Consider the following 24,346-nt stretch of genomic DNA (forward strand, 5'->3'; position numbering starts at 1 on the left):
TTGAAGCAGTATATCCATTTTCAACCCCCCCCCCATGAACAACAGTTCTCATCTTGCTCTTTTTCTAACTGCCAATCCACTACTGCACCCGTGTCATGCATCCCCTGTATACTTAAGTTATAAACCTTCTAGATATACCAGTTTGGAACAAGCAGTCTATAACTAATCCCATGCCATGCTCTCTCAGTCATATGCTATTACCACCATACACCTACACACTACTGATATCTCCTGTCCCTTTCTACATCTGTTGAACTCTTTTATCTCCATTCCTACATAATTTTATAATTTACTTCATTACATTTCTTGAATTCCTTGTAAACCTTTCTTTATTGAAATGTAAGAACACTAAACTGCTTTACAATTATGTTTTCCCTTCTGCAGTATCCATCCGTTTCCTTCCAGTAAGAGTTTACAGTTTGAAGAACTGTATATAGACTTGCAACTGTTTATGTAAATGCTTGACTGTGTATACCTGTGTTATAATTATGTTTTTAATTTCTTGAGAAGTATAAGTTTTTTTTTTCTGAGAACTGTCTGAAATTCACTTGCTAATATAAATGTACTGTGATGGAGCTTTTCTCCCAGGGCCTTCACTGAAAATGGACTTTCACAGTCAATAAAGTCAAATAAATAAATTCTGTATTCAACATGTTACTATGGATAACATACACACATGCATAAATAAATGGCACTGTCAAAGGGAGTTGATGTTTAGCTAACATAAGAGTATATATTTTATCACCACTCTGTGAATATCATCTAACACCACTGCTGTTATTTTTACATCATCAGTCAGCATAATTCTTAGTGTGCACGGGGTTAATGTGTAGCTGACATAAGAGTATATATTTTATCATCACTCTGTGCATATCATCTAAGACTTACCACTACTCTTTTTTTTTTACATCATCAGTCAGCATAATTCTGCAGCGTGCACATAAAAAAACACTCTCACACTTCATGCACAAAGAAACACATTCAAAACCAATTAAAAAATGCTGCTATGGAAATAAAACCACTAAAATGAAATATTAATTGAAATACTTCACTACAATGGCCTTGCCTTGTTGAGCAGGTAGGAAGAATTGTTTACAAAATTAGTAGAAACTTTACAGCACTATATTCTTTTCTGAGACTGAATGGGATTGTTCTGACAGTTTTTTGTCATGTCTTATATTAGTGTCAGACAATATAGAATGTTTACAAAATCACACACAGTTTGCAAATGGCTTCAGTTTTCCTTTTTAAGCACCCATTAGTATTTTCTGCTAGAAACCATTCTTTTGGGATTGTCAACATACCTTACTTTCTGCAAACATAGTGGAGCGCCCTGCAGTTTGCAGAAATTGTTTTTAACTTGAGCTCTATATAAAGCCCTGTTCAGGAGGTAAACTACACAATTACTGCAGCAGTTGGAATTATTGGAATTAGGCAGAGGCAGGTGTTGGTCTTCTGTTCATGTTTTTGCAGTAGTTGGATGTTTGAAGGATGTGTGGATGCAAGCTCATGCCATGGCCATTAATAGCGCAGCCCAGCAACTAAAGGATTTGTGATCACTGACACAATGGATTAGGGTTGGCATGCACTAGAATGATATACCATACTCATTAGTAATTTATAAATCTAGATATACAATAGGGTAACAATATACAAGTGGTCTTACCCTGTTGTGTACCCACTGTACTTCATTTATAGAGTACATATAGGAATGCCCCTTCTCCCAATAATCAGACTTGATCAAACTGCAGATGGGCTGACCCAAACTACATAAATTACAGACTCAGAACAGTACATCTATATTTGGTGTAGTGTGGCTGATCATACTGACCCCCCTTTACCACAGCATTACTCGGCTTACACAGATAAGCAGACACATTTGAGGAGAAGTTAAACAAAACTGTCACATAATGGTAGGAAAAAAGTATAAGCAATGGAGTTCCCTGTAGTAGATGCAGACTTGCTGTAACATCCACAGAGGAGGTCCCAGTTCCCACACAGTGGTGCAGCCAAACTTATTCCCATTTCACAGTACAAGAGCTTGGCAACATAACAGATATGGATAGAAAACTTAATGTCAAAAGGCTATTGAATAAAGTTTTGTAGCACCATAATTCTGGGAGTTATCCAGTTTACTCCAATGAAACAACAACCATAATTTAACATATGTTGGCTATTCAAGGCACGCTGACAGTGCCTCATACAGAAAAAGGAAAATGCTTTCAGACATGAACAAGATCATCAAACAAAAAAAATTAAGATGCTGACACTGCAATCTGTTTTATCCATCTTTTTGGTAGGATTCTTTCTTGGTGACCCTGAATGTGCAGAAAACCTATTCCTTTACACAGGGCTTGCAGACACAAGAGTCATGCAAGTAACTCCCATTAAAAGTTTACTTCCTTGCCATTTTTATCTTTTTGCTGTATTCAGAACATGACACCATTTTTTGCTCTCCTAAGACTGAAGAGTATCCTGCCTTGCCCTCATCTATATGACAGACTGATTCAGTTCACTTCTGTTCATGGTCTATAGGCTGTTCTAGGAAAAACACTATATTTTTAAGACCCTGGGCCTATACAGACAATTGAGATTCTGTATACAATGATCTATAAGACATGTTTTGTGATTTCCTGACAGTGTTCAGTTGACAATGTACTTAAAGCACATTACGCAAACGAGTCACATAAGTGTAATATTGTGCCTAAAGGCAAAGTGGTACACTCTTGTTATTACACATGCTGATAACTCTGTCAAGCTAAACCTGAAGAAAATTCATTGGTACTTGAGAAAATGTGACCTCAATGTAGTCACCTATTGGAATACATTCTTCTTTTACTTCTGTTCCTGGCAAATTAGTTTCTTTGGCGACATCTTCAAATTTTGTGAAACCAAGGCTGTCCATATTTCCTTCCTGTGATAAATCAAACACCTTTCCAGAGACTCGTTAGATTATGTTTGGGACCCTATTTCTCAAAGCTGAAAGTACAATGCTGGTTTTTTTTTTTTTTTCAAATGAAAAAGCACATTCGCTTAAGAAAAAAATGATGGCCACCCATGTAACTCTTGACAGCTTTCCAGTCGGTCCTACAGCAAAACATTCCGCAGATTAAACCTAGACACGAATGTGACAATAATGTGGTGCATAAACAGGGAAGTACACATTATTACTCAGTCTACAGAATTATGATCATAATATGGGAACAGGCAATTAAAAATGTCTTTATTTATTTATTGATTAATTGCTTTTGCTGACCTGGGTAGCCCCTTTTCAGCAGAGACATGAAGGAAAAAGCTTCAGTTTATTAGGCAGTTTTATACAGTAGTGTAGAAACTCCAACACAGGTAATGTCACAGCATGATGGAACAGTGAAGCCCAAAACTAAGGAAAAGCAGGTGGAATAGGAAGCATCTGAAAACTTGCCACGTGATGATGCTCCCGGAGCCTCCTGTAGGAAACCAGTACAAAATGTCAGTCTAAGTTGAACAGTAAGGGAAGGAGCAGGAAACGGTGGCAACCCTGCCTCAGGCAATGTTGTGGAATGATGGGCCAAAGAGTTCCCATATGAAGGAGCAGCAGATGATGCAGGATTCATCTGAAGAGAATATGTCACAGGAAGATGTTCTAGAACTTTCTGTTCAATGCTCACAGGAAACAGAGAGGAAAGAATCTGCTGTCACTCTAGAAGAAAATGATCTAAGGGAAAAGCTGCCTGATTTAATAGAGATGGATAGACATATTAAGATTGATGAAAGAAATAGATTACAGAAAGTAAGACTCAAAATGCTAAAGTCTGATAAAACAGATGAACACAGTAATCAAGACTATTGAGAAATCCATGTTATATAACAGAAGTAAATAAGATATATTACTGTGCAGCTAAATTAATTTCAGAAAAAGTCTTACCACAAAAATATAGATCAATAAGGGAAAGAAAGGGAAGAAATAAAATGATACCATGGAAGCATTGAATATTGAAAACTATAGAGCAATTCAGACAAGAAGTGTCATTATTATAAGACTATAGAAAAGTAAAAACTAAATAAAAACTCCAGCCAAGCCAGAACTTCCACTGCGTGATCTCTCAAACCTTTGTATCAGAGGCACAAGGGATATATGCAAATGACCCCATGAACATCAGGTGTTTCAGCTATATGGTGATTCTAAATGCCCATGACTTATTTCTTTGTTAAGTTGTTTTAATGGAAAGTTTCAGGCCAATAAAGCCAAACTCCACTAGCTGTGGATATGCATATTTCAGCCTTGTTACAACCTCCACAGCACAAGCAGAGTGTTTGACTAAGCATAAGAAACACATCAGAGAAAGTCTTAGATGGCATCTCTGCTTAGTTTAGCAGGAATGGAATCCAAACCAGAAGTAAACAAAAATCAGAGAGCAACTGAATGTGCAAAAAAGCAAAAGTAACAATATAAAGAAAAGGGTCAGATGAGAAGGAAAACTGTGGAAAAGGCATAAATATTGTAGCAAGTACAGAGATCTGGAACAGCCTCATGTTGGTCAGGATTTGATGCAGGAATGGTTAAGGAAAGATGAGCTGAAACCAAAAGAAGAAAGTTAATACAGGCAGTCCGGGATAGTGGATTAAGTACATTTTTGTTTACAAAGTACATTGAATATGTGTGAGAAACAGACAAATGTAGGTTCTGTAAAAAATAATTAGAAACAGCTGAATATCTTGTTGCTGGGTGTGATACACTCATGGCAGAGGGTCTGTACACTACGATGGACAATAGTGTGACAAGACTGTTTCACTGGGGATTGTGCAAACACTACTATATAGAAGTAGGTGAGAAGCATTGGAAACATGAGCCATGATGTACTATAGAGAATGATGAAGTGCACATGTCATGCGATCACCCATTACCAACAGTTCAAAAAACGAGACTTCAGAAAACCAGATATAGTAGCCCATGAAAAAAGATGAAAGTGGCATTGATCACTGAAATTGTTATGCTCGGTGATTGCAGTGACTTATGTAGAGACACAAAGTCATAAAATATTAGGATTTGCAGGCAGAAATGAGAGCATTGTGGAACAAAGATACCCAGACAGTTCCAGTAGCAGTAGGAGCAGTGGGTCTAAAAATTAGAAAGCAGAGAGAAGGTGAATAAATGTGAGTAGTGTGTATATTTGTTAGGTAATGCAGAGAAAAAGAAAGTTGTAGTGAAGTTGAGGTTGAATTTTGCTGGAGGAAAAACTAGTCCGGGAGTAATTCATAGGTTCATACTAGGCTATCTGCCCTAGGGCATTTACAAGCCTAGCCAGAGTGTGTTTGGCTTTCGCCACCCATTTTAAATGAATTTTGCTATGCCCTTTTTCGAGGTTAGTATACTGTGCCTCTGTCTAACAGTGACACAGAAGTGATACCCAGGGTAAACCTACGATCTCCCATCCACTCATCAAGATTCCTCTTGAAGAGAGTCAATGAGGGACTCTGCCTAACCTGGACTGGGATTTTATTCCAGAGTGAAGGGAGCCTCTGGGTGATGAATCTGTCCCTCCAGCATGTCCTATTTATTTCAGTGCTGAGGTTCAAGTCTCTCGAGCACGTAGCTCGATGGGATTTGGATTTTCTGAGGTGCAGCATGTCCATTAATTCCGGGTTGGACATGGCTTTATACGTCAGGCACAGATCGCCTCTGAGCAGGCGGTATGCCACTGAGTAGAGCTGGAGTTTCTTTAACCGGGCAGCATATGGCATCTGTTTGAGCCCTTTGATCCTCTTGGTGAGGTACTTTTGGGGTCTTTCCAGTTGCTGCAGGTGTCTGGTAAGGTACATCCCAAAAGGGGCATTGTACTCAATTATGGGCCTGATGAGGGATGAGTAAAGAGGCATGATGACCTCCCCTGATCTAGATGTGAATCCCTTCATGATTAGGTGGGCTATATAAAATGTTTTTCTAACAACTTTGACCACGTGGTTGTCGAATGAGAGATTGCTATCAACTTGGGTCCCCAGGTCCCTAATTACGTCTTCCGTACTTAATGGATTACCATCTATGTGGTAATTTGTGGACACTTTGTTTTTGCCAAAGGGGATGACTATATACTTTTTGGCGTTTAGCTTGAGGCCATGGCTCTGGCACCAGTTGTCTGTTTCTATGAGGCCCTTTTGTAGGATGCTTGTGTCAGCTGGTGAGTCGATTATGGCGCCCAGTTTGCAGTCATCTGTGAACTTGGTCAGCCACAGTCCTTCCATGTTGGCCTGTACCTCCGAGAAATATATACCGAACAAGAGAGGTCCCAGGACTGAGCCTTGTGGGATGCCACTTGTAACTGGTTTGGAGTCTGACATGGCTCCAGCAATTCTAACCATATGGGTTCTGTCCTTGAGCCAGTTTACAACCCATCTAGTGACATAGGGGTTTATATTTAAGCTGGTGAGCTTATCTATAATGCCCGAGTGGGGTATTGTATCAAAGGCTTTTGCGAGGTCCAGGTAGGCTGTGTGGACCACCTTCCCCTCGTCAATGGCCTTGGTGACTGTTTCAAAGAAATCGACCAGGTTTAAGAGGCACAATCTGCCTTTAACAAAGCCGAACTGGGTAGGATCCAGTGTCTGTAGGTCCCCAATATCTTTATTTATGAGGTCCATGATGATCCTTTCCATAACTTTGCAGACCAAGCTAGTCAGGCTTATGGGGCGATAGTTTCCAGGATCCGTTGAGGCACCACCTTTGTGGAGAGGGACCACTGTTGCTGTACGCCACTCTTTGGGTACATATCCTGTAGTAAGGCTGAGATTGAACAGAAGTTTTATGTTTGGGTTTAGTTCTTCTTGGAGTTCATGTAGGATGCAGCCCGGGACACCGTCTGGTCCCATTGATGCTGTGTTTTTTGCTTTGGAGAGGGCGGCTCTTACCTGAACATCTGAGATGTCAGGGGGGCAGCACTCTGCTGGGATAGATATTTGCCCTTTTGGTGGGGAAGGGGGGGAGAAGTTTGCGCTGAACCTGTCAGCTAGGATGTTGGCAATGTCTGTGGGTTCGGTGTATATTTTGTCATTTTGGACTAATTCTGAGCATATCTGGGAATTCCCACCCAGGTTCCTAACATAACTAAAGAAAGCCTTGTGATTATCCTTAGTGTCCTGTGCAATTTTTCTCTCGAAGCTGGCCTTAGACGATTTTATGAGTGCCCATAGTTTTTTGCTAATACTGATCAGAGATGCCTTCCCTTTTTGGGATTTTGCTCTATCATGTAGTAGCTTCCTCCTTCTATTGTATAGTTTGTTTATGGCTGGGGTCCACCAGACAGGACGCCTGCCTTTGGAGGATTGGGTCTTGGTTTTGTTTGAGATTGCATGATCCATGCATTCCTGAAGGTGTTCATAGAATGCGTTTATAAAGGATTCTGCGGTCTGGGCTGTATTTTCCACAGGCCCGGGGGCTTTGAAGGATTAATTAGAGGCAAGAGAAGTGGCAGTAAGGGCAAAGTATAGAATACAGGAAATTTACACTATATTTATTTTAGCTAAGGTCATTTCCATTGAAACTAAATGGCCTAAGTACATTTGTCTTGCAACTAAATGACCTAAGTATCAGTAAATTATTTCTTAAGATGGACCAAATCACCTTAGTGATGTCAGAAAAAGATCACCGAGCCCGCTTCTTCTTCACTTGAAGTTTTTACAAACCTACTAAAACAGTTTCTGAAATGAATTTATGTATTTATTTATTTATTTTATTTTTGTATGTATTTGTTGAGTGGGATAGAGCACTGATTGCCACCTTTTTCTGACTCAAAGACAGCACACCCATATTTTATGTCATAAGTGGTCTCGAAAATAATTCTGAAGCAGTTCAACCACAGTATGTTTCACAAAAGAGAAGCAGAGAATCATGCAGTCATCAACCAGCCCTATCTAAGTTATTAGCTAATTGCATTATTTTATAATAAATACATAAACATTAACACGATAGATTAACCCATTTGGATTTAAAAAAAGTATCTGCCCAAACATTTTGTAAGGCTGCTATTTTGACTTAATTGAAACTGTTCTACAGAATGACACTTCTAAACACTAGAAGCTACACGTCCAGTCTAGATTTGTTTCAGCTGTCCTGTCGGGCATGCTTTAAGCCTGTCACCCAGTGTGGATACATGAGGTTATTACTGCTTGTTCAATTATGACCTCATGCAGTAGCTGGTGATCCCTTTAATATACTTGATTGTGGACACTCAGAGTAACAGTAGGTGGTAAAATAATTGAGTTTTTGCAGGAGGATGGATTCCCACTGTCACCTCCCCTGGCACTATTGACTTGGTTTGATATCGGTGTGTTTGCCTTTTAACCCCATCACCCTTTCACTGCCATGTAGCAGAATACTTTAGGAATTGCGTGCTATTCTAGTTTTTTGTGTTTACATTTAGGTAGTATGTGTCATTTTCACTCTGTTGTGGTATTCTGAGGATCATTTAGCTTACAATAGGACAGAATGTTCGCTTACAGTCCCTTGTAGACGCAAGGAAAGACCAGAGCCAAGCTCTCGCTGCATTCCCTTTTCTAGGCAGCTGCCATCTAATGGCCACTCTCGGTTTAATTTCTCTAAGGTTTTGGGTTTCTAATTCTAATACTATGACTGGAATGGGCCCCATTCCTAAGTCAAAGTATGATTAAAGTTCGTGAAATTAGTACTGTTTCAGACTTTGATGTCAGCTAAAAACTGACTCGTGCAATTCGTATAGTATGAGATTGCATTTGTGGTCCTATACATGACTTGTCAGTTGAAAATAAAACTCGCTGGAGGAAACGACTTAAAATACAAACTGTTAGAAGGCTGAAGTCTGCCCTGTAGCTAACTGACACTACGATTTTACGGTGAGTACCTCACATAAATGTAATTTCTGCAACATTAAGAACAACGTTGGAAATTATATACATTTTATTAAAATAAAAGAAAAATGACTTTTCACAGTTTTCCAAGGCTGGACTGAGTAAATCAAGACAGTCTTGCGAAAGTGCAGACGTGTAACAGTTTTCGAGCTAGCAGGATAACCCTCCGTTTGCCTTAAGCTACCCCAGTGGACATGGTGTTGAATTCCGCTGTGTGCTGGAAGTCCTCAACACAAAAAGTGGCAATTTTAACTTTACAGTCTGTGTCTGTGTTTCTGAAGGTGTGGTTACCAGCTTCCTCACGATTCGCTGGCAGCAGTTGCTGTAACTTTCCTCTTGCTAAGGGCCGATACAGTCTGCACTTTTCCACAAGGAAATCAGTAACACATTCCATAACTTTCAGTTGTCCAGATTTTCGCAGAATGTCCAGTTTTTTTTGCCTCATATTTTTGATGTGTTCCTCATGCAATTTGTGATTTTTCCGAGAAATCACTGGGATGATCTGAGGATTGAAGTCTCCAAATAATGACACACGTTTGAGTTTCAGACTTCATATCCTTCAGAAAATGTAAGTTAACACAAACACTGTTACTATAGCAGTTTTCTTAAGTTTATAAGAACAATATTTAAAATATGTCCCTATTTTGGGGCCTTTGTCTTCCCGTTTTGTCAGGCTTTGTCCAGATTTCTTGCTCTAAGGGGTTGAGAGGTATGCACATTATCCAGGTATGGTGGTTTACAGATGAAGACCGGGGTTGTGCGATTCGTGCTTCTGGTACACAGCTATAATATTAGAGTGTAATCCGTAATGTAACAGCCTGTCGGTTAAGAAGAGATGCAATACTTTTAAAACGCTGGTGTCATAACTTTATCCATTTATAGCAGATGGAGTTACACAGAAGGCTGTATACAACGATAACTTGAGCATACGTCAGTAGCCTGCTTAGCTATTGCTACTGAGGAAACTAGAGTCAGACATGTATCTCCTTCATGAATAATACATAGCATGACTTCTAGTAGATTAACGCTATTGTCTGATATCAAAACATTGCCTTTTGTATTATGTCACCATTTGGATATAATAACTATGTCTTGTCACCTGGTACAATTTGTACAAAAGGCGATTTGTATTTCAAACGTAGCATAACAATGGGCTGTATCGAACATGATTTCTATTTCCCCATAGAACCAAAAAAAAAAACATTTTTGTTGTCTTTCTCGTTGTTAATAATCTACAAAGACTAACCTTAAATATGTTAACCTTCTTATCGCCCTTTTGGCAGCTGTCTAGTTACAGGTGGCCGGCGCCCTGTCAGTTAAGTATCACATCCACACAGCCCTCTTATCAGGTCCTACTTTCTTTGCACACCGTCTAGATCAAGATATGTATTGTATTGGTCCTGCTACGCAGACGGCTTCTTATTTGCCAAGTATCAAGTCAAGGTTCTCCTCGGCCTCGTATTGCTGCTTTTCGGTTCCGTAACCCAAGGGGTTTTGTAGCAGGAGCGTTAAGCTAAAATCGAAGTTACCTACTAGGGGAGCCCAACTGTCGCCACAATAAGACATTTAAAAAATGTACACCTGTTGCCACCAGCTGCTGCATCGTCCCCAGCACAAACACCAAACTTTTTGGAAGTGCACGTATCTTGTCCATTTACTTCTTCGGTTAAACAAGTCAGTGAACAGGAGCAATGTCATGTTTTAATAGTGAAGCACCCCCCCCCCCCCGAAAAAAAAAGATTCACAACTTAAGTGCAACGTGTGCCTCATACCTCAAATATCCAGAATTTCGAAGAATGTCCATATTTATGTATCATATTGTCGATCTGTTCCTGGTAAGGTGTTGCTGGCACTATATAATGACAGACATGAGTTACAGACTTTATATCTTTCAGAAAATGCTTATTTTTGCAAGCCTCTTATTCTAACAACTTTTCATATTTACAAGAGTAGTATTTTACATTTACATTGCGTCCCTGATTGTAATCATTTGTCCTCAACCCTCATTATTTTCGTCTTTGTCCAAAATTCGTGAGCTAAAAAGATGAGACGTGCGGAGTGCTTGTCTATACCCATATTATTATTATTATTATTACTGTTTGAGGTGGGGTCTTTTTGCTTCATTTTAGTCGCCCATTCATCGGTTGCCTCAACCACGTGCTCATAAGGTCCTAAGGTATATACTCCGGACCGGTTGCAGAAAGTTTATGCTTGTTTTGTGGGGACATACTTCTCAAACTGTCCAGAATTTGGCAGAATGCCCAGACCCCACACACACAGATTTTTGGTCTGCTCCTCGTATTTTTTTTCTGAAAATTTGAAGATTAAAGCCGCTTAAATAATGGCAGAAATTTGAGTTTCAGACTTTATATCCTTCATAAAATGCATGCTAATGGAAAACCTGTTATTTAAGCAACTTTTACATTTCTAAGAGCAATATTTAAAAAAAATGCCTGCTTTTGTGCCTTTGTCCCACAATTATTTTGTATTTGTCTATAATTCTTGAACCAAGATATTGAGTGGCATGGTTGGGGAAGTTATGTGTACATGAAAGGGGCTTCTGGTTAGCAATCAATGTTTCGCCCTTAGCATTTACTTTTTTCTGCTGAAATATTGAGCAAGCAATATATCTGAGGTTAGTGTTCCGCTCTGACATTTGTTTTACATTTATCAGAGACTTTGACACTGCACTCACTACTTGCAACCCGGTACTGTGCTGAGTTGCCAGTGATTGATGAAGCTGGCTCCAAACTCTTACGCATTGTTAAGGCAAGGCGGGGAGAGGGCGGAGAGGGGGGGGGACTGCCCAGTATGCTGCTATAAAAGGAAGCAACTTAGCCAGTCTGCACCAGTCTCCAAGTGGAGTAAGAAACGTTTAAGAGTGTGATCTGTTAATCTTTTCTCCGACAACCTTTCGAAAGAGTTTTCAACTTAACATACAGCTACAGTTCTGCGCTAGCCTGGATGCAAACTTAAGAGAGAGAGAGAGAGATAGCAAATCAAAATCTGCAGACTGGCTATCTGCTTTGCTGCAAAGCTCAGCCATAGAAGAAGCAGTTGAGACTTCTACAGGGGAAGCTGTACCACTATTTGAATAGCTAGACCAAAAAGAACCACATCTTTCTTTTGCCATTTAGTGACAGCAGCTATTTGGACCAGGACGTGCACAGTTTCCCAGGCAATTGAAAGAGTGAAAGTGCGAAGTGCTAGTCCTGCTGCCAGTGGGCTTCACGGTTAACCGTTCAGCTTGTCTGTATATTGCTGGTAACCAAGGAGGTCAGGATGGGCGAATTGCTAAGTGCAGGCATCTGTGCCCTACTGCTAGACGTGATACTGTTTCATTTCGCAGTCGGTATCACTTTTGGTGATAGCAGCTGGAGGGACGAAGAAGAGCAACTGGTGGTGCCCCTGCAAGTTGCACCATCAGAGCAACACGATTCAGAGAACAGTACCGACCACAATGATCCCCACCAACTGACTTATCGTCTGGACGTGTTCGGCAAAGTACTAATGCTCCGTTTACAGAGCGACCCCAGTTTCATGGCCCCAGGGTTCACCCTACAGTATGTAGGTAGTCCACCGACAGCTGCAGAGCAAGAGCATCAAGACCTACCACTGGGACTTGAGGACAACCAACCGTCCAACCTTGTTCAGTGTTTCTTTTCTGGAACTGTGAACGGCGATCCAACTTCTCTTGTAGCTCTTAGTCTCTGTGGGGGGCTACGAGGTGGCTTCTATCTGCATGGAGAAGAGTACTTCATAGAGCCCATTGAATACAACCTGAGCGAGAGCCGCAGGTTCGATGATCAGCTTCACCGTGTTCGTCGGAGGCAGCGGCATCAAGGAGGCCCCCGGTGTGCAGTGAACGAGGCGGAGTTTGGGTGGGCAGCCCACGGGGGGACCCAAGTAAATCTAGCTACTTCTGTAGGTGGAACTGCTAGTAAAGAAACTGTTGTATCCACTCAGCAAGGTAATTACAACCTGTTTTAACTCCTAAAATTTCCGCAGTCTTATTTGTGATTTGAAACTTCATGGTTTAAAAGTATTTCAAATTGTTGGCACTTTGAAAATACTAGATATCACATTCATAAAACGTACTGCGCTATGCGCAGTTAGTTTTGTAACGCGATGATTTAACTCTGAACTTCAGAAGAGATCCAGTTTCCAATTTCAATAGGACTTCCAGATTCACTTTTTAATTTTACCGGAGAAAAAGTGATTGGGGTGGGCACTGCTCAGCAGGAAGCTGCAAGCAGTGAATGAGAAATGTTGACCTTTTGAAGCAGATGGAAAAAGTGTGTTGTACTCCACATCTGGGTTTTGATATATTTTGGGGTGGTGGAGCATACCGCGGAAGATTTTTTCAATAACACTTAACATCATCCTACCTTCTACTACTTGACCCACTTAGAAAAGACTCCCTCAGTCCTAATTCTGATGTATAACGTTTACAGTATTCTGTAAAAGATAAAATCAGTAAGTTCAATAAAAAATAGTAGTGATCTGAATTCTTGCCAGTCTTTTTCTAAAATATATACTTCTGTGGTGTAAGCTGCCTGTTAGCAAGGCATAATTGATTTGCCCATTTTAACTTCAGTGGGCTTATCTACCTTCTTGCAACAGTATTCTAGCTTCACCAAGTTTGAGATGTGCATCTTTTAACATTTTATTCTTGCTAGCAAGGAGAGGATTCAGTAACTGCCAGGCACTGCTCAGCTGTCTGTCCCAGAGATCAGACAAAGCCGTTGCAAAATTGAGTTCCACCTTTTCCTTCAACCTTTATTCACAGACTACATTTAGTTCCATCTTGTACAGTGCAGAGTTCATTTACTTCATGCAGACATCGCATATGCATTCCCTAAGCATGTCCAACCAAACTGCTGCTTCACTTTTTAAACTATTGTCTCTTTTCCTGGCTAGCTCATTATTTGTCAGTAAGCATTGTATCATGCATGTGTTTTTTGCCTCATGAAAACAGTCATCTGATTAGGTGCTTGATGTTGATAACATCATTAAACGTGTAGTTAATGACAACTTATTACAGTGTGTATCAAGATGAAGATATGTCAGGACAGAATGGGTCATTTATACATCTATGTGTGGTATGAATGTGTTCTAGTCCCTGCTGCTGCAGGGAGGGGCAAGCACAGAGTTAATGTAGTTATTATTTATTCTGTTTGTGTGTGCACGTGTGTATGTGTGTTGTGTGTGTGTGTGTGTGTGTGTGTGTGTGTGTGTGTGTGTGTGTGTGTGTGTGTGTCTGTGAGTGTATATGGTTGGGTGGCAGGGTCAGAACTGACAGTCAAGCTTCCACCCCTTATTTTTTTTTTAGTAACTGCCTTCACTGTTGTGCAGACACGTGGAATAGAAATGATCTCATTCATAAGCAGTGCCTTGAGGGGTAGGAAACAGAAGGTTACAAGCGGCTCCAGACTTTTCCTAGTATTGCTTTATGTGTTTCTTCAAGGATTCAGAAATCAGGTCTGCCCATAGAAATATGATACCATGTTCAGCCTTTAGCTATACCACTAAGCAGTTAAATTGTAGAAAAGGATCAGCCCTTTGATGCTACAGTATATATTTAAAATAAAATGATTTTCATGTAAAATTTGCAGTAGGTACTGAATCTTAGTTTGTCATCTTTTGCCTTTCTTTTGTTGCAGAATCTGGACATTCAAGAAAAAAGCGATTTGTATCTGTGCCTCGTTATGTGGAAACCTTACTTGTGGCAGACCAGTCAATGGCGGAGTTTCATGGTAACGGGCTGAAACACTACCTCCTGACTCTGATGTCAGTAGCTGCTAAGTTGTACAAGCATCCCAGCATCCAGAATTCCATCAGCCTTGTAGTTGTTAAGATCCTGGTCATTTATGATGAGCAGAAGGGACCAGATGTATCCTCGAATGCTGCTCTCACCCTTAGGAATTTCTGCAAGTGGCAGAAGCAACACAATCCCCCCAGCGACCGTGACCCAGAGCACTATGATACTGCAATCCTCTTCACTCGTCAGGTAAAATAAGAAAAAAAAGGAAGTAAACCATCTGGCATGTTACTATCTATAATGGGGGAGGCAGGGGGTTTAGACATAGTAAAGAAATGCAGTGGTGTAGTGTGTTTCTAACACTGTAGGAATTGTATCCTGTCAGTAGTTAGTTAAATGCCTTCTTCAGTCAAGTAAAGTGGAATAGTCCTGATCAATGAAGACTTACAGCAAGTAACTGAAAACCCAGTTCTTGCTGTGTAAAGATAATTTTATTCATTTCTTGTTATATTACTATGCTCAGCATACATGATGGTTTTGTGTATTATGCTGGATGTAGTGTATTTGTATAACTTGATGCCGGAGCATTTCCCCCTGGGCCTCCGCTGAAAATGGACCTGGTCCAGTTGGAATTTCCCAGTTAACAAATGTAAAATAAAATAAAATAAATAAATAAATTAGAAGCTCGGGCATAATATATTGAGAGACGCAGCATCTGAATGTATCTTAATTCATACAAATGTTGCTATTAGATGGGTTATAGGTAAAGAAATGTTATTGACTACTTAGTCAGAGGTTGATGATTTTGTAGGATGATCTTGCCTTCAGGAGCAATCAGAAATATTCCCTAATTAATTTTGAATGGATCTGTGTGTTTAGTAGTTCGTACCTGGGCTGCTGTGCAGGGTGCATGCCAGGATTTGGTGCACATATTCAACAAGCTGTTTTTCCCCATTTTTCCTCTTATTATCATTATTACTACTCCCTGACTTTCTACAAGCTCTGAGAACTCTTTTCACTAACATGCAGGTACGAGGCTCCTTTTGATACAGAAGTGGTAAGCAAGGGTTAAACTGAAATGTTAAGGAGCTGAACAGTCAGCCTTTGGAGGCAAAACCATACAAAAGCAGTGAGAGACAAGTGACACAAGAAGACACTGTGATCCTGTAATTTTTCTACCCATTTTAATATTAATACTTTATGTTAACAGTAGCTGTCTGCCAGCATCACTGTACAGTGGGTGGCATGCTCCAGGACTGTTACTGAGACCCCGTAGAGATGTACTATGTTGTACAGCTTTGTATTTTCTGCTTTGTTCCAAGCATTTGGTACAGCATGTCACAGGTATTACACCCTGTAGAATGAATTGTAACCTGAACTCTGCCTACTACGTCACCAATCCAGTTAGAGCAACTGTAGTAAAATTTTGAGATACTGTGTCATTGGCGTTGTAAGAAATGGCAGTACTCTTTTCAGTAGAGTCTGGAATGTGTCATCAAGGAGTGTCTTACAGTTGTTGTTATAAATCTAAGAACTGAACAGCATATACAAACAATTAAGTTAAAATAATTCTGCTGCTTATAATGGGAGAGAGTGTTGGGGGTTGGGAAAGCCTGCATACCATGGTCTTGTTAGAATGCAGGCACTTTCTTGCATGTCAACGTCCATATTGTGGGGGAGGGGTAACAGTCTCAGTGGAGCTGCTTCATGATTGGCTCCTCAACATCCCTTCTGTTAATAAACACTTGTGGCACTATGTGAAGGATGGGAGTAAATCCTCATGTGCTCACCCTTGTGTTGGCCAAGTTCAGTTAACTGTTAACCTGCCTGCTTGAGCTTAGCTGTGCCCAACTGTGCATTTCCAAGTCCCCTTTTCCACGCCATTTCTTGTATAAATGAAATGCACTCTGGATTAAAAAAACTGACAAGCGAAATATGTAGATGTACTTATTATTTGCATTTGTATCGTTAGTTCATTTATTCTACTACTGTACATAAAGTACCTATCGATCACAATTTTTCTGCATGAGTTGTAGATTGTTGGATTATTAGAGACCCAGAACAGCTAGGTTCTGATCCCTAGAACAGCATTTTATATTTTGCAAAAAGAAAAAAAAAAAAAGAAAAACATATGTAAGCTGCATCTTTTAATTTCTGTGCGCAGAGCATATCTGTTATGCGATGTATTATGTTCAGTGATGTAGTGATTTAACTTGTTATAGCACTCCATTTTAGCATAGGTGTTTGCATAAATCTGGACACAGTAGCAAGTAATTTTGGACAATTTCAACTGGAGCTGCCCTCAAGACTTACTAAAGTTAAGGTTCTCTCTTTTTTTCAGGATCTGTGTGGTGCTCATACATGTGATACCTTGGGGATGGCTGATGTTGGAACCGTTTGTGATCCAAGCCGCAGTTGCTCAATTATAGAGGATGATGGCTTACAAGCTGCTTTTACAACTGCTCATGAACTAGGTACTTGTCTTGAAGACAGACGGAGTCCACTTTGTTATTTCAGATTAGCATGACTCTTTAGAATTTGAACATATGAGACTGTCTCTTGTAGCAGCCAAGGGTTAGCCACTGACTTTTTCAATAAATAAAGGAACTGTTTAGGATTTTTATTTTTAGTCCCTGACCCTTGTGGGAATGTGTAGGTCTATTTGAATGCCTTAAATGTGGTTTGGGAAGCCAGTCTCTCTTAAGTAGTAAGATTATACATAACCTGTCATACACATTACGATGGAATTGAGCCTAGCACATATTTTATTTTGATAAATGTATTCCAGAGTACTTTGGGGGTGTTTATGTTAGTACATTTATCTAATGAAAGCATTCAATTGCTTGGAAAGAAAACCCTGAAAATATGACCATAGTGAACAAATTATAGGTTTGTGGGGACCTGAGAAACAATAGTTGCTAATATGAATAAATGGGAACAGTTACAGAGTGGTTGAGTAATCGCTTATGATGTTGCGCTCTTGTTTTGATAGGTCATGTGTTCAACATGCCCCATGATGATGCTAGGCAGTGTGCCAGTGCAAATGGTGAGAACTGGAATTCCCACATGATGGCGTCAATGCTGTCTAATCTGGACCGAAATCAACCCTGGTCTCCATGTAGTGCTTACATGATCACATCATTCCTGGACAATCGACATGGTAAGTTCAACAGGAAGCCTCAACTATTCTTGAACCTATGCATAGTCTTCACTGAATTATTTGCTGTAGCTACTTTTTTAAAACTCTATCCACTTTCGGATTTATAATTGGTATTTTTTGAAGAATATTTTGCTTGAGCATCAGAGATATTCAGAATAAATTCATACATACATACATATGTACATGAAAAGAAAGCAGTCATTTGTTGACAGTAACATTTTTTTGTATTTTTTTGAAGGTGAGTGCTTATTAGACAAGCCCAGTAAACCCGTCCAGCTTCCTTCAGACCTACCTGGGACTGTCTACGATGCAAACCTTCAGTGCCAGTTCACATTCGGGGAAGACTCCAAGCACTGCCCAGACACAGTTAGCACATGTTCAACCCTTTGGTGTACAGGGACCTCAGGAGGTGTGCTTGTTTGCCAAACCAAACATTTTCCATGGGCCGATGGTACCACGTGTGGAGAAGGGAAATGGTGCCTAGAAGGCAGATGTGTTAACAAAACAGACAAGAAGCACTATGATGTAATTTTCTTAATTTTATTTAAAAATAATTTTAAGATAATCTTTTGAATTATTTTGATTTGTTTCTCTTCATATTTTATATAAAGCCTTTTTATTGTTTATTTGCTTTTATATTTAACTTGACTATTTCTCTAAGGTCCTTACTTAAATTCCTCAAAGCTAATATCTATCAAATACTGATATTCTGTTAGTTTTAAACATGTCTGGTAATTTAGAGTAGTCAGAATGTCACTTTTGTATAGCTCCTGTTTCTTCATGAGATTTTATGTAACTCTTTTGTTACTTCTCTTTCTTGCAGACACCAGTTCATGGTGGCTGGGGATCTTGGAGAAGCTGGGGAGAATGCTCAAGGACATGTGGAGGTGGCGTGCAGTACTCCTTCCGAGACTGTGACAACCCAGTTCCAAAGAATGGAGGAAAGTACTGTGAGGGCAAGCGAGTGCAGTATCGATCGTGCAATACGGACGAATGCCCTGAAAACAATGGTGAGTTGGGAAGGATTCATTTTAAAAGATATTTGAATAGTTGTATACATTTGGTAGCATAGATTTACCATGTTGTAACTGTATTAGTATCCCAAATGCAGTTATTCAGTTGACCACTCACTCTTTTAGAAGTCTTAATATATTTTGCTAATTCTGTAATTTTGTAACTCTCTCTCTCTCCCTTTCTTTCTCTCATGTTTTTTCTCTGCCACTCAAACTGCAGCATGTTTGTCTATTACCTGTACTATGCTGTGTTGGTGTATTCACTGGCAAATTAAACAGCACAGGTTAATGACATTTCTGTATTATGTAAGCATTTTAAACATTTGTTTTTTTCAGAACTCATGATAATATTTAATTATCTTTGCAGGCAAATCATTTCGAGAAGAACAATGTGAGGCACATAATGATTTCTCAAAATCAGCTTTTGACAATGGACCTGCGGTTGAGTGGACTCCAAAGTATGCTGGTGTGTCCCCCAAAGACAGATGCAAGCTTGTATGCAGAGCAAAAGGCACAGGCTACTTTTTTGTTCTGCAGCCCAAGGTGAGTACAATGTATTTTTTTTTTACAAGAGGTGGCATTGTATTTTTTTTTACTATGCAGTACAGTGCAGTAGTCAACCTCAATAAATAATGCTGTGGTGGGCATTTAAGAGTGTGGGATATTGTAGCCTGACATTAGGGCAATGAACTGCATCACTGAGCCAAAAACAGCATCTATTCTTAAGAATGAATAAATGAGCTGAGAAAGAACTCGGTATTTTTTGCCACAAGTTGCTCTTTGCCAAATCATACAGCAGCTGCCTTCCATAAAACCTTTTGTTCTTTGCTTTGAAAGATTAATTTAAAGTCCACCAGGAGACACTGAGTTTTGACTCTGACATGAAATGCATTTTCAGAATATTTTGAGTTTACAAAAAAATTAGAAGATAGCTTGTTATAAAGGAACAAAGAGATAGAATAAGTGATTTTGTGTGTCTGGCTTTCAAAATAATTTTGTTTGCTAATGTGCCATGACATACTACGTGACAGGTTATGTCAACATAGGAGTGAAAAAAATTTAGGATGTATGTTCTTATGGGCCATTAGTACTTTTTTGTTACAAAACCAAATTATTTATATTTTAGTTAGTTTTAAATATGTAACTGTAGTTTGTAATATGATTGCAGTGAGATACCCTAATTACCTGGTCATTAAACAACCATGCAAATTTGCAAATGTCTTATAACAGTTACTTTTACTCAGACAGTCAAATAGCTTTGCCTCTTCTAGAAACTGCAAGAGACCACATAGTCTCAAAGACTTTACACAGCCAGACAATTACATTTTTAAACCCAACTTGGTTATCTCTAACATACTGTGGCTCAAGTAGTTACTGCCCTCTCTTTTCAGCAAATTTTGTGTTGTTTTCTTTTATCCATGCTTAGAGATCTGGACTTTATTATATTTAAAATTAGAAATAACTCCACACTAGCACTTATGGTGAAAAGGAATACAGTACAGACAGTTTTGCAAAGTATTACTGGCTTCTTACATAATATCGTATTTAAACAATATTCATTTGTTTTTGAAAACTATTTGGATGGCAGCCTTGGAAGTATAGCTGTAGGCTAAATTCCAGACGCGGCAATCTCTTGCAGATGTGTTCTGCCCAAATTCATAAATCTCTAAACCCTAAGGCTGAGACAAATGGTGTGCCAGATGAGAAGCAACGCATCCAAGCTCATATTAAGCAAACATTTTGTTGTATTCTTCCAAGTCATGTAAACCCAGTAAGTTTGCTAGCAGTAGTATCCTTGGTTTCTTTGCTTGCATCAGTGCATTTCTGGCGTGCTCACCTATGAAATATCATGTTTGTTTTATTGGCAACCTCACATGTCCATTGGCATCCAACATTTCCATTTCAAGAGCAGTCCAGAAGTATAAGCAAATTAAGGCTTCCTTGGAAAGAGCACACACACACTGTGTAAAGAGGGGGTGTGGCTCTCATACCTCTGTATTCAGATTTGCAACTCAGTAGCTTACCCAATACAAAAGTACTTTTGAAGCTGGGGGTTGTCCTATCCATAATCCTTAGGGAGTCCTGACTTTTTTTTCAGTCTGCTTTATACCTGAACCGAAAACGTAACACATATCTAAAGAATACCTAATGATTTATTATTACATGATGTCAGTTCCATTCTTTTTTGTAGTGTTTGTTTCTTGTTAGTGTAGTTAAGATGCAGTGTCTAATAGTTGTGCACCCAGGCAAAGTTTTCCCTTGATTATTAAATGGTATGCCTACTATAGATTTGAAGTCATAGCATGTGCACTCCAAAGTAAAACATCGGAGATATGGTGGAAGCTAATATGAGGTATGCAGGGTGCACTTACTACAGATGTTTTGCATTGATGCACAAATTTAGTATTATTTAGTCAAATGTACAATGCATGTTGTAGTTAGTTTGGGACGAGGAGAGTGATGTTACTACCTCTTCTCATAGTTTAATGTAATATGAATGCAGATTATGGTATTGTGACATAGTAATGGGAAGGTGACTTATTTTGTATTGGTGCTAACAACAGCTGCATGAACAGATATTGGAATGAACTTATTCAAATAGCGGCATTGTAAATGTCACTGTCTCAGCACCAAATTAAAGCCTAATTCTTTGCATGATGGAGCAGGGGAATACAAAGTAGACAATAATATAAATAGTTTACACAGCTTATGTGGTGTAACGAGGCATTGTTAGACTGTATTGGCTGATTCACAAAGAAGCAAAGGCAGAAGATTAAGATGAGTCGCACTATATTGATAGGTTTCTGGGTAATTATTACCATCTGTGTGTCCATGTGCTTAGGAGATCATTTATTATTAAGTATCCATGAAAACCTTTCTATACAAGATCCTTTTGTAGGTGTGGTTTGTAATTAATTGCTCACATGATGGCTTGCTGCTCTGATTATGTGCTGTGTGAAACTTTAATAAACTAAAACCAGTATTATCTGAATACCATACAGTACTGAGAAGAAGTGTTCAATTGTCAGTTATGTGTAAGTGCACAACATTACAGGTCAGACTTTGAAATGAGGCTAACATACAGATTCATTAAATGGTTGCAACAGTGGCTATACAGACAGGCGTTAGAGGTTGGTATAATGGTTAAGGTGTTTATCTCAGAGACACAAGGTACAAGGTTTAATTTTCACATTTCAAAGAGGGATTGGTTAGGCTTAACTTACTATTTAGCTACGAACCTATCATATATGCACAGAGTAGGTCATTAAGTTATGTGAAGGAAAAGTGTTCTTAACAAAAAATTGCTTATGCAGCAACACTTATGGTTAAGTTGCAGCCATTTAATTCCCAAGTAAAAGAGAGAAAAGGAGAAAGTTCCGCAACTGTGATGATATATGTTACAATGAGATGGATACATGTAGGTGGCATAAAAGGGCATATCTTTAATAGCAGATCTGTTCTAGAGTTGTATACCCAATGCCATAATTAAATATATGCATTATGTGAGCAGATTAGCTACTGATTTATCAGAGCATGATGAACAGCTTTGTGTTCTAAAGGAGAGGTGACTGTTAGTTATTTCACATTTCTTACATTAGGGAATGATGTAAAGAAATGAGTATTGAGTGCCAATTTTGCCATGCTATGGATTTATGGAACATTTTGTAAGAATGTCCTTAGTTTAATCAGTCCAGCCTCACTAAGTAATGCTGCAGTAGGCACTTCAAAAAGGAACTTCAGAGGTAGGACAGATTTCATGCCATTTTCAGGGAAAAGCTTTGTGCAGGTGTAGATTGCTAGGAAAGGATATTTCTGTTTTGCAAAAGGTGATTTGCAGAGACCATTCTGCTGACTAGTCATTTCAGATGACTAAGTGAGAGATCATTGCACTTTTTGCCGTTGTGTTTTGTAGTAGTAGATATGCATGCTTTTATTGTAGATGTAAACTGCGTAGTTTACGGCTCATCTTCAAGACATACTCCTCTCCTTTAATTCTTCTGCATCCCAGATAGTGTGTTGTTATTCGGGCTAACATTAGTATGTCACTCCTTTTTGTACTGTGCTGCAGCAAGCGTGCTTTATCCTGGTAGCTTTGCTGTTGTGCTTTCATTTATATTGTACAACAGGTTTCTTTTTTATGTGTTATGTCCCGTATAGAAAGGTGATGCTGTTGATAAAATACACTTCTTGGGAAATGCTTTGGAACCATGAAATTCTGATGTGATAAATGCCAGAGCCATGTATGTATGTAACACATCACTTCACTGATACTGCAGGGAAGCTGCCAAAATGTCCCCATACATGGTTATGTGTTTAGGTCTGCTGTTTCTCTTTTGTGTTTATACTAAAGTATGAACAAGCATCACACATCTTTTAACTTTTAGATGCCATGGCTTAAAGACATTTGCATTAGTAGGTTAAGTAAAGAACATAAGAAAGTTGGTCCTGCTCGTTAATGAGATTGCCACTTTGTAATTGAGCTAAATGTGCCTCCTCATTGCAAGCATCAGACTTGAAGGTGTCAGCAGTACATGACTCTAGCTACTTGAGTAACTGTTTTTCTTTGTATTGCATGCTTGTAAAACACACGTTTATTGATTGTTCCCTGATTACACCTAACCAGTCACATGTCTTGCTTCTATAGGTTGTGGATGGCACCCCTTGCAGCCCTGATTCCACATCAGTATGCGTTCAAGGACAGTGTGTTAAGGCCGGCTGTGACCATGTCATAGGCTCTAGTAAGAAGTTTGACAAGTGTGGTGTCTGTGGAGGAAACGGAGCCAATTGCAAGAAAATTTCAGGCACTTTTGAAGAAGCAAGGTGAGCAGAAATTCTTCAGCACTTCATGTTTAACATGGGACTGTGATATATGATGTGTTCTATAATTCTTTAGTATTGAGAAAAGACCACTTTCATGAAGTCCCTGTTTTAAAGGGTTGGTCAGGAGTACTAGTGAGTTTATAATTTGAAAGACTGCATTATATGAATTAAATTACTTTTGTCAAGTGTACTAAATCTTACATTACGTTTTAAAAATGTTAACTTAAAAGGCTCAAAGTAGATGAAATGTTTTTGTTTTCATTTTTCAGTGGTTATCTGTCTGCACCTGACTCACAAAACGTACATTAGCTATTACTATATTTATTTGTCAAGGCTGTTAAAGCTCTTTTTCTAGAATTGGTAATTAAAACATTGGTGAGGCACAGTGTGCTTATCATAAGATGTTGAGAAGTAAGTTAGTGTGCAGCTCATGACATACTGAAATTACAGATGATTGACTCCAGTAGTAGAGATATGAAGGAAGTTTTATTAAAAAAAAGCATAATTGGGGGCAGCGACATATCCAAGTAATGGCTTAGGGCAGCATGTCAAAATGTAGTGCCAACATTTTTTTTTTTGTGATCTCCATATGACTGAATGCTACTTTGCTAGAAAAAGACTCGGAAGGTATCGATGTAAGGGAATTTTTTTTTTCTTTTGCTAGAAAACTAAGGTTTGAAGACCTTGGATTGAACTGCTTATAAAATGTCACCTGGTGTGTAGAATGGTGTT

At 39.1% G+C, this 24,346-nt stretch overlaps 1 protein-coding gene across 1 annotated transcript in view; it reads left to right on the top strand.

Moving 5' to 3' along the window:
• Window positions 1-11,723: 11,723 nt before the first annotated feature.
• ADAMTS1 (ADAM metallopeptidase with thrombospondin type 1 motif 1) overlaps window positions 11,724-24,346 on the top strand; it is a 15,026-nt gene continuing 2,403 nt past the window's right edge. The window contains exons 1-8 of the mRNA XM_044071349.1: window positions 11,724-12,829; window positions 14,523-14,869; window positions 16,962-17,094; window positions 17,613-17,780; window positions 18,019-18,305; window positions 18,604-18,790; window positions 19,161-19,336; window positions 23,439-23,614. Coding sequence (XP_043927284.1) covers window positions 12,142-12,829; window positions 14,523-14,869; window positions 16,962-17,094; window positions 17,613-17,780; window positions 18,019-18,305; window positions 18,604-18,790; window positions 19,161-19,336; window positions 23,439-23,614 — 2,162 coding nt within the window. The 5' untranslated portion in view covers window positions 11,724-12,141. The remainder of the gene's footprint in view (window positions 12,830-14,522; window positions 14,870-16,961; window positions 17,095-17,612; window positions 17,781-18,018; window positions 18,306-18,603; window positions 18,791-19,160; window positions 19,337-23,438; window positions 23,615-24,346) is intronic.

The sequence above is a fragment of the Protopterus annectens genome, chromosome 5.part0 (genome assembly GCF_019279795.1).
Source record: "Protopterus annectens isolate FY-2018-M chromosome 5.part0, PAN1.0, whole genome shotgun sequence".
In the NCBI taxonomy this organism is placed as follows: domain Eukaryota; kingdom Metazoa; phylum Chordata; order Ceratodontiformes; family Protopteridae; genus Protopterus; species Protopterus annectens.